Source organism: Tachypleus tridentatus, chromosome 10 (genome assembly GCF_004210375.1).
Source record: "Tachypleus tridentatus isolate NWPU-2018 chromosome 10, ASM421037v1, whole genome shotgun sequence".
Lineage (NCBI taxonomy): Eukaryota > Metazoa > Arthropoda > Merostomata > Xiphosura > Limulidae > Tachypleus > Tachypleus tridentatus.
Window position 1 is genome coordinate 140698268 of NC_134834.1, and position 17717 is coordinate 140715984.

Consider the following 17717-nt stretch of genomic DNA (forward strand, 5'->3'; position numbering starts at 1 on the left):
GGTGCTGGCACTAGCTGCTTCTAGTTTTGGGCTGTCTGGAAAGTCTAAAACCACAGGCATTCGAAAAAAATTGTGTAGAATATTTTGCGTTGCAGTTGTTATGCTTTTAATTTGAACTAGGTTTAGATTAGTAGTAGGATTAAACTGAACATTTATGTTCTGATAGCGCCATAATCAGTAACGTATTTGAAAACTCAAGTAAATTCTCAAATTGTCGTTATTGTTCTTAACAAAACAATGTTCAAAGATAATCATTTAAAACTCAATTCTATTAAATAAAAGTGATATGTCCATTGAAACTAAGTGCTTAAAAATGTCCTCCTTTCATGGCACAGTGGTATGTATGCATATTACGACGTTAGAAACTAGTTTTTGATACTCATGAGGTACAGAGCATACACCTTTGTGCAAATTAATTGAAACAAATGGTCATTTTACAATGTTTTCAGCATGGCAGCCGGTGTAGGCTCGCTGGACCCTCTGATTTCCTTTAATAATCATTTTCTCACACAGACGGCATCATTAGCTGTGTTTTGCAGTATGGTCGATCTATTTTTGGGATATATGACGAAATTTTGAGGAATATTACGTCATTCGAAATTGCGTTAGAATGGCAAGGAGACCAGATAAAAAACAACTACTTACCAACTCAATGAAGAAAAAACAGTATCAATGGGGTCTGAAATACAAAAATTAGACACAAGAACAATGGAGGATGGTGTTATTCGGTGACGAGACTCAATTCTTCGTACAGTGTCAAAGAAGTCTGCATGTTTGCAGATTTCCAGGTGAGAAACTTCGAGAATCGCACATCAATCAGTTCGTAAAACATCCCTTGAAGAAGATGTTTTGGAGTTTTTTCAGCTACTATGGCGTCGGAGGCTTACATATCGTAGAAGGTATGATGCGAGGACCACAGTACATCGAAGTTTTGCAGAGAATAGTAGTTCCAGAATTGAAAAAGAGATTTCCAGATGGATCTGGCATTTTTCAGCAAAATCTGGTCCGTGCCAGTCATCGAAACTTGTGAGGAAGTTTATAACTACAACGCGAATAAAGGTACTGGACTGGCCTGGAAACTCTTCGGACTTAAATCCTACTGAAAATCTTTGGACGATTTGTAAAGAAAGACTTCGAGGAAAAGACTGTACTACGAAAGATAAGGTAATTGAGCCCATAATTGAGGTGTGGTACTGCGATCCAAAAATTAGTAAAGATTGCAGTCAACTCGTGGACTCAATGCCAAAGCAGATTAATGATCTTCTGAAAAATAAAGGCGGTCATATCATGTATTAATTTGTGACTAATTTTTGGATTCTCAGAAATAAAACACAAAAAATTGAAAAAATCGTAATTTCCCGTTTTGTTTCAATTAATTTGCAAAAGGGTGTAGATAGCCTATTGTGTAGTTTTGTACTTAATTGCAAAAAAAAAAAAAACACTTAAAAAGTAATGAATGAGTCTAAATGTTTACTTTTTGATGATATGATTATATGAAAACGGCTGTGTAGAACCAATTTATCCCTTGTCGCCTGGACGTTACATAAGTTCACTATTTTATTAATAATTAAAATATGCGTTGAATTGCAGATTTTAACTGTGAATAAGGTACACGATACCAGATGGCAGGCCATAAGGTAGGTTTGGAGTTGACTCTCTTTAGTTAATATTGATTAATTTGAGCATTCTTGAAAGAAGAGTAAGCTATAATATCAGTCTTTTGTTCTCCAAAGCATTACAGTTAGAGCTTGTATTTTTCAAGTTTTTGTACGTAAACTTATTTGTATATTATACAGATAAAAGTTATGATTTGGAATTAATATAAAATTTTGAACTTTAATAGATTAAAATTTTAAGAGTGAAGTCAAAAACAAGTATTAAGTTTGAACTAAGATTTACCATCCACTGAAATGAACTAAACTTTGTAAAAGGAAAGAAAAACTCCATCCTTTAATATTTGATTGTGTTGATTTATTATTCCATCACCTTAAATTCTCATAAATTTATTGGATAATACTCATTCTAGAGTTTAATCAATCTGTTAAAAAAATAAAGCTGTCAAACTCAAACACTGAGCTGAAAATAAATTGTATACTGACAAAATATTTGTATCTCATAGCCTAACCATACTCTTTATTAAGTATAAAAAAAAAATATAATGCATTGATGCTATAACTTCCTCAAGTCTGAAACACCTTAATCAAATACCATGTAACTTCCTTTTTCTAAAGAACGTTTCAACAATTTGTGACTGACCTTGTTTAAGAAATTTTCCATCATACATATCCTAGTAGTAGTAACCTATTTCTGAACTTTTTTCAACAGTTCAGTGTCATCTGCAAGATAAAAAAGGTCCAAGATGGAATTCATTATCCTAAATGAGATCTAACATTCACATCACGTGTGATGATGGATTTTGGTAAAAATTGAAATGCAGTAGGGATAATTTTGTAATTTTTTTGCTGTGTTATTTGCAAGTTTGAATAGTCAAATTTGGCAGAGAAAATGTTAGATTATAGTATATTTTGTAGATTTCTTTGTCTCACTTAAGTTCAGAAATATTATTGTTTCGTTAGGATGGTTATTGTTTTTTTGGGACAAAGTGAAGACCTATCAACATGCACAAATTCAAATTATCCTTCCATAACACTAGATGTATGGATAAAAAATAGCTTATCCAATAATTGTACTTTTCATTACAAAGTAGTGATGTTTATGTATATTTGTTATAAAATGAAGGGGTCATGTATAGTAACTATAAGAAAACTTCAGCAATTTTATGTTGATTTATTATTGGTTCAGGTTTACTTTACATATGTGCTAGGCTGGAATAGCCAGTTGATTAGGGCACTTACAGTCGTGGTTTGAAATTCCCGTTTCAGCAAATGTGTTTCCCTTCTCAGTCAATCTCACTATTCATTGATAAAAAGGTAGCCCAAGAGTTGGATCATGACTGGCCACCTTCCCCTCTAGTCTTTCACTGCTAAATTAAGTTCAGTTATTGCAAATAGCCCTTGTGTAGCATTGCATGAAATTAAACCAAACCATGTATACTTTTGAAGCTATATTACATACCATTTAGATTATGTACTTTTTAATGGAATATTTAAACATGAGGCTTGTTTGACCACTATTACAGTATAGTTTAAGATATTAGACTGTTTATTACTTGTGTAAATGTTTTCCAAACATTTTTTAATTTATATATTTTCTTTTAGTTTTCTGGAAGATATGCTGGTCTCTACCACTTCAACTATTTATAAATATATTGGATCTCCAGTTTGAAATACTAGGGTAATGAAAGAGGCTGTTAACTATTCTTTGGAGCAGAAGTTTGATTTTTATTTTACTTTTTTCAATAGAATTCATAAAGAGAATATCAGAATAATTTTTATTCTTGCTATGGAAACAAACCATGACTTTGATGTACCCATAAGTGCAAGTATTTTGGATCAAGAGTCATTAGCTGATCAGTCTGAATTGGAGGACTTAGTAGTTGCAGATCCAACAGTATTGAACTTTCAGGAAGAACAAACAACTTCTACATTAGTTATTAATGATCAACTAGATCAAACAGTGAAAGCTGGAGGTGTTGCTTCAGATATAGAAAGAAGTCAGTCTCTTATTCCAGGTTCACTTGACCTTGGCACTACATTTGAAGATGCTGTTTTTCCAAGGGTCAACTCCTATTCTCACTTTGGCCATATGGAGACAGTATCACTAGAAGTGATAGATGGTACAGAATTAGAACCTAAAGAAAAATCAGGTGTAACAAATTATGCATGTTATAGGATTGAGAATGAAAATACTGTAACAGACAAAACTGTTGTATTGCCTGCAGTGAAAGAAACAGGTGTGATCCAAAAAGCAAACAATGAAATAGGCACATTGGTTTCAGAAAAGTCTTCATTCACATGTGATAGTGTTGAAGAGAAGGAAGACAGAACTACAGAGAACCAGAGCAAAGAAGATGGTCAAAACTTAACTGCATCTGTTTTGGACGATGTTGATAAGCATAGTATTCAACCCCAAATTATATTTCAGGTAAATCAACAGGCTTGAATTAAGGTTATTAACATATGAGCAGATTATCTTTCTAATTCTTATCTTATCTGATACTCACTCTTATCATTTGTACCAAAATTGCTCCATTTTTCCATATTTTCCAATCAGAATGATCTAAATGACAAGAGGCTATTTGGCTTATTGGGGTCATCCAACAGAACAACCAACTAAAGCACTAAATCTGAGATTTGTGATGTTGATTACCAAGTTTGAGCCTACACACCCCTTTTTCCCTTAAACGTCTGAACATAAACTTGCTGTTATTGCTACTGTTCTCTATTCTCTGCTTTTTCCCATCTATAACTTGTAGCCTTTTATTTGTCTTTTAACATTTCTGATACTTGTGTGATGTATTTTATTTGTTTTGTGCATTTTCATTTGTAAAATATGAAAATGTCACTGCAAAAGAATGTTATTGATTGTTTATTGTAATGTTTTATACGCAATCTGCTGTTGGTTCAAAAACTTAGAAATGATGCTTAGACATAGCTCAAAAAACAGAAGAAACAGGCATGAAAATGTTATCTATAGGGAATAAGTTTGTTAGTTTAACTATCAACTGGTTGTATTCTGTGCAACATCTGTAACTGAGAAACTTATTTAAAAATAATTTTAGTACTGTGTTTCTAGCTGTTTACGTATACAGTACATATCAATTATCTTTTGCCGTTGTACTTAAGGACAAAAAATATACGTTGTAATTTAAAACACTTTGATGCATCTATTTTCAGTTACTATCTTTAGAAGGCTTTGAGTATTAGAAAAATGACTACATAATATCTATACTAAAAGTACAGAATTTCTTTTATGCTTGCCACTTTAACATACATTCTTCTAGCTAAAGAATGAATACCTGTGCATGTTGTTACATAACGTGGTTAAATAAGTGAAAATCTTACCCCTAAGGTATTTTGTAACGTAGTGCAAAGTTTGTAATGGAACTAAATTTTTAAAAGTAGCTTCAGAGAATAGGGGCACATGTTTTGAATAAGAAATACAATCAATGTTTTGTTTAATTTCACCTGTTTGAAGTTTCGTTACATTTGATGTGAGCTGTAAAAAGTGATCACATCTGTAATCTGTAAGCCAGCAAAAAAATTAGATAAAAATAATGCAATGAAATGCAAAGCTTCCAGGGGTATAATCCCTCATCCTAAACTCCTAGATTAGTTTCTGACCAGATGAATTGTGTTGATTAAATGTAAAGGAAAAACATAGTCAAAATTATGAAGCAAATCATTCTTCAAGTATATAAGGACAACAATAATAATTCAGTCAAAAAACCATACCTGTATTTAAGCTATCAAAGCTTAAATTGAAAACCAATTTCATTCTTTAAAGATACTTGATTTAGGTGTTTACAAATTTAAAACTTGGATGATCAGCCTGTGTGAAAATAACCTTTTTCAGGTTGAAAATCCAACATTTTCATAAGAAGGATTCAGAACTCTATTTACATTTTTTTTTCTTTGACATGGGTAAATATGCAGTTGACAGTTTCTGTTGTATTAATAACAAATCTTTCTTTCAAAATATAAGCCTATTCTGACACAAACGTTTCCTCCAAAACTCCCTGCAATTAAAAATACCAAAAATATTTCATTACAACAGTACTAACTTCTATTTATGTTAGTCTACATTTTTTCTTCCACGTATTTATATGAATTGTATCAGCAGTGGATGTGTTATAACTCTGATTTTTATTGAGAAAAGACAAAATTTGGACTATGATAGTTATGTTATGATTATCAATAACAGATTTAAAATTTACAGTGGTTATAGACATCACACCACATTTGGTTCTTTTTTACATCATTCTGTGTGATTTTATTGCATTAATTTTATAATGGTTTTTTCTCTGTATCCTTTATAGAAATAGCTATTTCTAACTAATTTTGGGGCATACATTATGAAATTTATAATGGTTTTTATACTGGGTTATGTTTTTGAGATATTATATCACTGTCTTGATACTCGTGTATCATGTAGCTTGCTATTATTTTTAGGTTTTTACCAAAGAAAAATAAATTAATAAAGTTATTACAAAGAAGGATTTCAAAGGTGTTAAAAGTGGAATTTTTGAGATTTTCACTTGAATACTGAGTCACTTATGCACTTGATTACCCAGCAGTAATCCAACTACCCTTGTAGTTTCTTCATTCTTTTAATACCTTTGTGAAAATATTTACTATGCTCATCTGACAAACCACCAAGATTTTCTGGGGAAAACTCTAAATGACTATGCAAAAAATGTATTTTTAATGACATTCATGCACCAATGTCTTTTTAGGCTGCCAATGCTTCCTTAACCAAAGACTGATAGTAACTTGTTGTTGCCTCAGAAATTTTTGCATAACCTTTTAAAATTCTTTCAAGCACAAAGTACTTTCTTGTTTAAGCATTAGAGAAAACTAATAATTTTTGATGATCCATCAGAAGATGAGAATATGTTTTTGTCAGTTAATTGTGTGGGAACTGAAATTGCTTTATTGTGAAAAACTGGCTTAATATCTGACTCCACATCTTCATACTGAACTTTGTGCCTGCTTTTTTTTGTTGTGATTCTACTAGCAATGAATTGACAGAAATAACAGTCACATGGTTCTTGGGTTCACACTAAATCACAGCTACTGCAAATTAAATGCTCTTTCTTTTACCACTAAACCATTCTCTCAGATTTACCACACAGGAATTGCAGGAAATGTGTAGTGCTCAACTCCTATTTTGATCCCCAAGATAACAACCAAAGTAGAAGTAAGCAGTCTTGACAACAAGTGTAACATTTTTGACTTGTGAGATTGGTATAAAAATACCACAAACATAACAGAATGAATTGGGGTAATTTAAGAAACCTTTTGAAGAAGTCATTTCAATCTTATTTGATCTGGAAAAAAAAAAAAATTAACACAGTATTATAAAATATATTTATGAATAAGACATAACATTGTATAATATCATGTCATATTGCCATAAAGCGCCAATTTATTGCCATGTACCATTATCCACTTTATATTGAAAATCTAAACCTTATATGCAAATATGGGGTTTAATTCTGTAAACAGCTTTATCAGTTCAATAAAAATTGGTGATTTTAGAGAAAATATGAATAAGGTGTGATGATCACTGTCTCAGGTCTACCCCTACATGCACTACTCTCCCTTATGCTGAAAAAAAATTGTGCAAAAATAAGTTCATTTTCACAGTCAGTACTCTCAAATAAGTAAAGAATGATATATTGTTCAGTAAGATACAAAAATTTTGTTGACCAATGTAATTATCAGAACTAGCTGTTTTATTTTTTATACTACCAGAAATAATTCCAACTTTGTTGTAGATTAATCCATTAAATGTGCTGATTTACACACATACAGTGTCAGTTAAATATTTAGGTGATATGAAAATTTCATAATGAAGATGACTATACATTTAGCAAAAGTATTTGTAATTATTGCTACTCATTTTGTGTTCACAGGTACTCTCTCACATAAGCTTATTTTTGTCTTTAGGCATGTAACTTGTAAGTTTCATATTGTATAAATGAAAAAAATATTGCAATAATAGTTTTTTTGGACTGATACTTTAAAATTTACTTGATTGTGATTTAGATAAAGTAAAATTTCAATTTTTATATCATTCACTTCCAAACAAAACTATTAATGGTTATTTTGTGCATTATTTTAAATTTAGATAAAGACTAGTTTATTTTAAGGTATTAATCATGGTATAATGTTATATGCTTTATATTTAACTTTTAATTCTCTGGTTGCTTTATATTTTTGACCAATTCTGAAAGAAGTATGTGCATTTCATTGATTAAGTTCTTAGCATATTCTTGAGTGTCTTACAATTTCTGTGTAATTATGTGTTTCAGCATTTCTTTAGCTTATGTATGGTATTTATCTTGAATGATTTCATGTGCATAGGAAGAAAAGTCCACTGATACATTGCAACAACCAACTTTGAGTCAGTATTTTTCATGTTCACCACCTGATGAGCATGTTTCAAGAGATCCTTTGGGCCATAACTTTTTTGACACTTTAAATTTTTCTTCAGAATTTTCTCCAATGATGAAGAGTGTCTCTGACATAACTATATTGCCAGGAAATGAAGTATTTGCTGGGGATGTAAAAGGGATTTCAACAGAATCTCAACTAGCCTTAGATGCGAAAGGAACAGAACCTGTAAGCTTTACCATTGGTGGAGTAGAATTTGGAGTTCCTGATGAACCTGAAATTACCAGAACAAATGAAGTTGAAGAAGTTTTGGCTAAGCCTGAAGTAAATGATAAGAAGCATGCATTAAGCCAGTTTTTTGTGGAAGACAAAAGTGGAGGTGATGGAAATGGAAAAGCTTTTTTTGATGCTCTGACCTCTAATGGTCCTGACCTAGTGTCTCCTGCTCCTTCTATGAATATGAGTCAGTCTAATTGTATTAGTGACGACTTGGTATGCAGTGGAGTTCCATCAAAAAACAAAAGTTCGTTCTCTACTTGTACATCATCATCTCCTGTCATGGAGGAAGAAAGTTTTTTGTCTTCATTAGGAGGAAGTGATCAGTGTCAGCATTTTGATGCCTGGATTCCCAGTGAACTCACCCGCCAAGCTCTAATTTCCATGGTAACATCTCCTCCAGGAACCTATTTCCCTCTGAAAGACCAGCTTACTATGCCTGGTATAGTCATTGAAGAAGAATTAGTAAGTTTCATATTTCAAAATTCTATTTTTATATTGGGTTTTTGAAATTTTACAATTTACAAAAGAAAATCTAAAATGACTGACTGGGTCATTTGAAATATGTTGACTACTCTTAGTTTTCTGTGTGATATTAGTTTTATTTTAAATATATTTATATTTGCTTAGTAATGATTTTGTTCCATATAACATATCTAAAGAAGAAAAATTAGGAACTGGAACTTGTGTGTTTTGTATACTTCACCAATAAATCTTTTAAACTACTAGCAAAACATTTTTAGGGTAGTAGTTTCCAAACTATGTGTCGCATCCACCTGGATAGCATAGCCTTTTACCAGGAGAACCCAAAATTAATGATAAAAGAAGCAGAATAAAAGAAAAAATAAATATTTAATATAACATTTTTCACCTAATACTTAAAAACTTATTAAAGACAAGCAATGAAACTATGTGCTGTTATTATTAATTACAGAAATTATTCTATATGAAGGAGAGGGATCACAAGAAACTAATGTTGAATTGGGGTGTGCCACTACATATAGTATAGAAACTACTGTTCTAGTGCAGTATTTTGCCATATGTAGCATAAGCAAAGTAGGAAAAAAAATACATAAACACACACATACCAGTTATTGGCAGCTATGAATAGTTTCTATCATTGGTCTATACAATAAAAATGCAAGATGTAGGTCTAGTTGTACTATCCACAGATGCTCCTCCTATTCAAGTCAAATTCAACCATCTGATCATTTTTTCACATTTGTCCCTACATATCACTCTACACATGCATGAGGAAATAAACACAGATATCTTACTAGATGTACTTTTGCAAGATCCCCCAAAGCATTCTGTTTCAAGAGTAAATGAAATAAAAACTAGAAGTAACAGATATTTAAATTTCTTGTTTTTGAAATTCATACATCATGCTATGTTGTAATGTGGTTCATGGCATTGTATATTTTACTAATGTCATGACATAACAAGTTGTAATATTAAGTTCCCCTCGTGTGACATCATTTTAATGCCTACTGACTGGCTCACAAACACACTACTGTGTGAGTGGCTAAAACAGGTGACCACTCCAGGCAGTCTTTAGCTCACTTTTGGTGAAATTAAATGAATAAATGTAGATACCCATAAATAAGAATTATACCTCTTAAATATACCATTTAAATAAACATTTTGTACAAAAGCAATATTTCTTGAATTTCATAAATAATTTTTAATTGTACAATTAAGATCAATTTCATCTGGAAGTATAGTCTGCTAATACATTATGGTATGAAAAAGATTGAAATGTTACTTATAAACTGTTTGAGACTAATTAGAGTTTGAACAATTTTACTGTCATTATAAGAACTGGTGAACTGGCAAGCTGTTCTTACAATGTGTGCTATATGAAGTGGGTATGATGCTTGTTTTGCAAAGCAAACTACTTCAGCTTTGAATTGCTGTACTTGAATACAACCATTAGGATCATTTTGGTTGTTAGTAGTACAGGTTCCCATACATTATTAATATTATTTAACAATTTTCCAACTTAAATTATAGCCTAGTATTAATCAGTTACCTTCAACTAATTGAAAATACTAACCCATTGGATAGAAGAAAGAAAATATAGACCAGTTACATTAATACAAGGATATTTTCTCTTGCTAGCTTGCTCATTACCAATGTGGTCTTGTTAATTAGTGGAACACTAGAAAGAAATGGGCACAGGTTTAATTGGTAGTAATTTATATTCACCAAGTTTAAACTCTCTTGTATCCTTATAATGGGCACAGCACATATAGTATATTATATAACTTTTTGCTTATGGAGAAATAAATAAGACCCCTTGTATTAAGTGAGACTTTTTCATAATATTTATACAACTGGTGTTGAGTAGGGGATCACAAATAGTTTGCTTTGTAAACTTTGATAGTATTGTGACTGTCATTTAGCATATGAAAGAATGTTTGAAAAAGCAATAGATATTAAGCCAGTGATACTAAACTAATTCAGTTTAGCTCAATTCTGCACAGACTATTTTAGAACTCTGTCTGTCTTTGTATAAGACAATTATTTATTACTGATATTATGTAAAAGTTAGATCACTAAAAAAAAGTATCACATTTGAACTGGTTGTCAATGATTTTTACATATACATGTTTAAATTTGAATAACTTGCATGCATTGACATACACTGTCTAATTGTTCCATTACAGCTAATATTATTTTTTAATTTTATGGTATTGATGGAGGATACACATTACATTTACTGTGTAATATTGAATCCAAATTTAGTAACTTTTATGTGCAAGAAGTGAGGTTTCTATAGCAATAGAGTATTTTGGATTAATCAGTGTTGACCTTATAGTTCTAAAGTAACATAAGTAAAAGTCAAAAGTTAAAATAATGTTAATGTATTCTGATGTATAAAAATATTATTTATTGTAGTTTTAACTTACAAAGTTTGAAATGCAACAGGGATGAAGTGATAATAATACATAGTCTTATAAGATGAATTTAGTTTTATTGTAGTGACAGTGGTTCAAATTATCATTTGAGAATGTGACCTAAGAAAAGGATAATTTACTCTAAGGCATTCTTTACAAATTTGAAGCTTTGGTACATTTTGTACCTTGGATTACATGAAAAAATGATGTTATTTTCTGCATATTAACAAACTTTCCTGAGTATGTGGCATAGAAACCTGGGTATACATGACCTCTGCTTACTGCTATATACCATAATTTTTTTTTTCTAAAATTTATTGTTGTTAATTTGTCATCAAGAAGAAATTAAGTTTCCAAAACATACTTAACACTGCTTATACTACAGCTGTTATTCAACATTATCCATCTAAACATTGATCTGATTTTTACTTTCTTACTTCATTCTTTAAACCCAACTTAATTGCAATAATGATATTTTTCTCATGATGCTCTCAACTTGTGTTGGTGCACCCTTCATCCTCATACTGTATATAAGCACCTCATTCACATAATGCCATCACTTTTTCTTGACAAAGCATTCACTAATAGGTTTCTTTGTGCTATCATTATTGGAGATATTTTGAGCATTTATCATCAAAATTTTTGTTTGGCAAGCCAATATAGGGCAAGAAATTTTGGATTGTTATTTCCAGCATGGAGGTAAATGAGGTTTTTCCTAACCCAACTTTAATATCTAGCATCACTCAACAACTGAGGAGGAGAGGGATTAAGATTTGCTTTTTTATATACCTTCGTTTTTTCTGCTGGTGCCACAGGAGGCCACTTTGGAATAAGCTGCCTCAGGCAGCTTTTATTCAGTTGGTCCATAAGGTTTATAATATTTTGGGTCTACCCCAATTGCTTTTGAGCCTGCATTTTAATTGATGGGTGAAAGGTATGGAGGCAAATATGGGATGGAGTTTTCTCTCCATCCAGCAACATTGTCATTCATGCAGGGAAGTTTACTGTTTTGTTACATGAAGGTACTGCTATGCCTTTCACTTCAGAATTGTTGAAGCTATGTGATTTAGCCTACCAGCATGCTGGAAGCATATGCTAACTCAAAGAATGTATCTGTTCCTGGAAATTTGTGGTTCTTGTGCAGGGTTTGTTGTTAAACTGAATAGACCAATCTCCTCTGATGGGACAGTGGTAAGTCCACAACTCGAAAATATAATGTTTGATTCATTGCAGCAGATGCAATAGACCATCCAATGTGTTATTTTCCTGAAACAAACAACTTTCTAATATTTGTCTAACCTTATATGTGGTACTGAGTTATTTATTATCTAAGTTTTGTTGGAAAAGCTAGGACAATTTTTAGCATATACATTGGTTTGATTGTCAGTTTCTACATTCTTCCATGTTGTTGTTGGTTTCTTGACTTCCATAAGCTCATACAGATGGTTGTAGTTTCTCCCATATTTGAGGGCCCCACTATCCAAATATTAGCTGCTCAATCCACTGGTATCCCAAGTAGATTCTATCCATATCCAATGGTTCTGCTGCTTAGTTAGAATGCTGCAAGCAACACTGGTGACCACTGTGTGCATTAGGGGTCTGCATGGGCTTGGCTCTGAGAATTTCTGAATGTGTGGTAAACCTTATCCATGGATCCACAGAATTGGGATTTGTCATTCAGTTCAGATCTTCATCACCATTATCCAACCATCCTTTAAGATTTCTGTCTTGCACAGATCCTTCTGCAGCAAGAGTATCAAGGTGAAACACATCATGTGATTTGAACACACCCTAACTACACTACACTTATGGGCCTTCAGCCACTTGTGCGTGAATGCTCAGTTGGTAGTGATCAAATTCCACTCGACTCTGTAAAATTTTGGATTATTTTGCCTTTGTCACTGTTTTCTTCTGGGTAAAGAGTATACTCTGGTCAAAACAAGATATGGTCTCTCATGGATGTACACCTATAGAGACTGTCACACTCCATAGGCTTTCCATTCAGGTGTTTTCAAACAGGAATTATCTAGATTTATGGTTGCACCATCCAGTCCATCATTCCAGTATGGGGTTCTGTCTATTCTGTGTGAAAAGATGGGATATAATTTCAAAAGTTAACATTTTCTTTACCTGAAAATGTATTTCCAACACATACTCATCTGTTCTCCCCACTTATTGTGCACTTTCTTCTTGCCTTATCTAAGAAGGAAGCTATTTTGAATATAAGTGCTTAAGAAGGTTGTGTCATCCTCTTATTAGTGAAGGGCTATGTTGCATGATGGATATCATCGTGCACTATTGAAATTCATGTTAAATGTGATTTTCAGCTGGGAATTAAGTAAATGCTAATTTTGAATTTTCATCTAAATAACCCATTCCTTGGTATACCATGCATATAAAGAAAAAGTGCTTTAAGAAACGTTTAGGCATATATTTCCTACACTTATATATATCCTGCAAGCCAGACAGATTTTGAAAGGCAAGAACACTTAAAGAATCCTTTTACATTACATTCACACAATAAAACCTTAACTGAACAGGAATTCTGGACTAGAGGTGAGTAACCTGTGGCTGGTCATAGGTTGAAGTTTATGCTGACAATATGGGACACTGCAAGTGAAAACTGCTAGTCTTGGAATATGTGAGCAATCAATTAAGTCAGTTGTAGTGTATTCAAATACTAATTAATTAATTCAAAAATATTCATATTCATTCTTTGTCCTTTTGACAGAGAAAACAGATAAGATTGCTAACAATGTATTTATTGGCCAATTGATGAATCTTTCCATGTGTTGAACAAGAACATAAATATATATTTCAAATAGGAAATTGACAATTTCAGTCTTTAAAACAAAACAAAAAAATACCTGCACACAATTGGCATTCTTGAAAATTTTCAACTTGTGATACTTCTGTAACATGTTCTATAATCGATACTTCCTTCCATTTACCACTATGAATATTTTAGATAGATTAATTATTGAAATTATTTTACTGTTAGTTAATATACCTAATAATTTTGAGGTTTTGCTAAAAGTATGTGTATTATAAAATGTTCAGAACTTCTATAAATAAAAGATGTTTTTCTCTTGTCCTCAGTCTTCACCTGTATTATTAAACTGTGTTTCTTCATGATTAATCTATGTCCACATTTACATTTAATTCAAAAGATGCACTTGTTTGTTTGTTTGTTTGTGAACATAAATTGTTATTAATACATTCAATACATGTACGTTTTTGTTATTAGGGAAATACTAGAATGAACATATATGAAGGTATAAAGTGTTTCGAAACTGAAAAAATAATTATGAAGATGATAGTAAACTGAGCAAACGACTTTAGAATGCATTGCTGTTTTGTATATACATGTTCACTGTGTTGACAAGGGTATAAAAGTTTTTGTCTAACTTTAAATGCATTTTGATAGGGAGATCCATTGAAGGCTCTTTTAACAGAAGTTGATCGGGAAGAGGTTCATGCACGTTTTCCTTTAACAGCTGATAGTGTAACACAAGATGAAAATGGGCTGAGACAGTTAATAGTATGTTAATTAGTTTATATTTCTATTTCATGAATGCTTTTTAAGAAACTGATATAGTATGAAAACTCATGTTTAATGAGTGATGAATTGTTAATTGTTTAATCTGGCACAAAATATAATTCACTGATGTTAAAAATTGTTGTTAAATTTACTTTTTTTTGCAAAATGGCTGTGACATTGTGCTTAGAAAAGTAAAATAATTTTACATGCAAGTAAAGAGTTGTTTAATTATCCCTTTTTGATGAAATTGAGCATAAGACTTGCATATTAGTTCTTTGCTATAAATTTTATTTTGGACAGTTTGTATTTCATGTTTTGGGTGAAAATAGGTTCATGATGTTAAATAGTTAATTATATACCTGTGGAATACTAAATATGATTTTTTTAAAATTCTATTTATAAGTGCCATTCTTTAATGTTTTCATTGTAGTTTCAAGTTCAGTAGGTACTTCTTCATAGAAAGTTATTTAGTACAAGAGTATGAGCTTACTAATCTGATGTTTGAGACTACCAGATTTGTATTTCAGGCCATTGTAAATTCCAGACATTCACACACACAAACACACTAAATTGAAATATGTGCATGTATGAAATCCAACTCTATATTTAATTATTAAAATTTAATAATATTCTAGTTATTTTTTCCTCCAAATTATTAATTAGGTGCTGTAACTAAAACGTGTTATGAATAGTCTGTTCATCAAAAATGGGATAATCTATTGTAAGATTGATATGTAAACACGTGTGATGATTTTTAAATTAAAATTTCTAGTTGTGTAGTTTGTATTTACAACAGTTTCTAATCTACTAACATGTAATACTCATGCTGTGCTACAGGAGTTATAGACCTTCGTCATGATTCAAAGTGACACTCTTCCATTATCCCCAGTTACTTCCATAGCTACCCCAGGAGGAGGGAGGTCAATATCCAAAAACACGTCCCTTTAGAAAATCTACTCAAGTTACCATAACATGTTACTTTTGGTCATACTAATTTATGAATGGAGGGAAGAAACTCTCTTTCAAACTTGGTATTTGCACCTTTGGGATCCAAAGAAGAGCCAGAAATATTGCTAGTTTTGAGTTCAGTAACCCTGAAAATTTACTTTTATAACTTAAATGCCTGAGTGACCATACAAATGCAATATAGTTCTCCTTGGTGTGGAGACTATGTCATATTAGGTAAGGACATCCAGCCAGCCACTTCAAGTTCATCTGCTAAGTTTTCCATGCGAGTTCAAAACCTGAGAAGAATTTCTATATAAATGGACTCACAAAAAGAGACATGAATTAACATAGGATGTGATTATTTTTCATTACATCTGAACTAATTATTTTTTGTTACAAATTTCTTTATTGATAAGAAAAGAAACAGCTGTAATTGTAAAAATTAGCATTATGATAGTTTTGCTTTATGGGATTTTACCTTCATATGATCTCAAAGAGTAAGGTATTCCAAATATTGCACTAATGTGTTGTTGTTTCAACTTAATCATACATGTTGATTAGTTAACCAGTCCATAGATTTTATTGGTGCATCATACATGCCACAGAGACAGTTCAGTAACTCATGCAGTGAGCTATCTCATGTCCAGTTTTGGAACTCTCTGATTTGATAATATCTTCAGCATCCTTAGTGTGGAGGAAATCCTTGGCATCCTGGAAGTACTGACTTCCTTCATAGGTAGTCATTGTTGAATTTGTGTCAAAATGAAAAAGAAATGCTTCAGGAGGATGATTTAATAAGGCTAAAACTTGATCCTAATTACTGAAAATCCAAATTTAACACTCATCAATCAGCTCACCTGTACTAAACTACCATTGTTGTAAGCTCCAGGATGAAATTACATAACTTTTATTGGGGTAAACAGGCTATGCAAACAACAGAAAAATGTTTCCCAGAGGACATGTTAACAAATCAAGAAATTACATACTTCTTCAGTATACAAACAAGTACTGTTAAACTATTTGTTACATAAACAGTTTATGAAAAATATGATGAAGTTTTATTATATTCCTCTATTCAAGTCATTATCTACCAGTATATAATGAGATTACTACAATACAGAAAAATTCAGTTCAAGAAAACTGAAAATATATGTTATATGTCACTCTGGATCCAACCAGTCTTCAACCCAAGTGTATTCTTATAGTAGGCTATGAATTGAAAATCCAATAAGCAGGTTATTTACAAGTTTTGTATAAAATAGAACCTTATAAGCAGTCATCACAGAGAACACTCATTGAGGAATGAGATGTACATATATACTTATCACAGAGTATCATCTCCTCTGTTTGCTTGTAATAGATGAGAGAATACTATATTACTTTATTAAATTATCCTTTTTAACAGTCTATATAGTTAAGTAGACATTCAGAAATTTGTTTTATATGCTATAGAGCAAACTGCAGAACAGTAATGGTCAAGAATAATATGGGGTTTGTGTGAAGCCCAGATAAATATTAGGTTATTGCTCCATACTTTGTCTACATGTTTCATAAACAATAGAGTTATGTTGTGTCAGGGGCTCTGCATGACAGTTAGATGGCCTGATATAAATTTGTAATGATGATGTAAAAAGATATACAATTGAGAAAATCATTGAAGTGCAAATGGACACCACTTTTGCTGATGAGAGTTAAATGCAACAATGGATAAATTCCAATGAGTCAAAAGTTCAATCTAATGTACAAGTTAATGGAGTTGCAAAATGCAGTTATGACTATGAATTATGACTTCAGATATTTGCAAGTAAAATGTCTAAAGGTTTCATGGGTACTAACACAATCATTTGTAGAACATGCATCTTGAGGACCAGAGAACTTTATGATATCCATGCTAAACATCTGTGTTCATGTTACTCTGCTCTCCCTGTTTACAACTGGAAGATACTTCACATGCACACACATATTCATTTACATACATGCATTGCCATTTGCACGTACCACCAATACTAATTTTTAAATACTCTGATACCGTGT

General features: G+C 31.8%; 1 protein-coding gene across 4 annotated transcripts in view; it reads left to right on the forward strand.

Annotated features, from left to right (window-relative positions):
• Positions 1 to 1515: 1515 nt before the first annotated feature.
• LOC143230458 (uncharacterized) overlaps positions 1516 to 17717 on the forward strand; it is a 68208-nt gene continuing 52006 nt past the window's right edge. For 2 of the 4 annotated variants that reach the window (XM_076464052.1, XM_076464055.1), the window contains exons 1-4: positions 1635 to 1767; positions 3219 to 4044; positions 7989 to 8759; positions 14622 to 14735. In XM_076464052.1, the coding sequence (XP_076320167.1) occupies positions 3298 to 4044; positions 7989 to 8759; positions 14622 to 14735 (1632 nt within the window). In that variant the 5' untranslated portion in view covers positions 1635 to 1767; positions 3219 to 3297. Of the gene's footprint in view, positions 1768 to 3218; positions 4045 to 7988; positions 8760 to 14621; positions 14736 to 17717 lie in introns of all 4 variants that reach the window. The other 2 variants (XM_076464054.1, XM_076464053.1) reach the window with 2 other exon arrangements.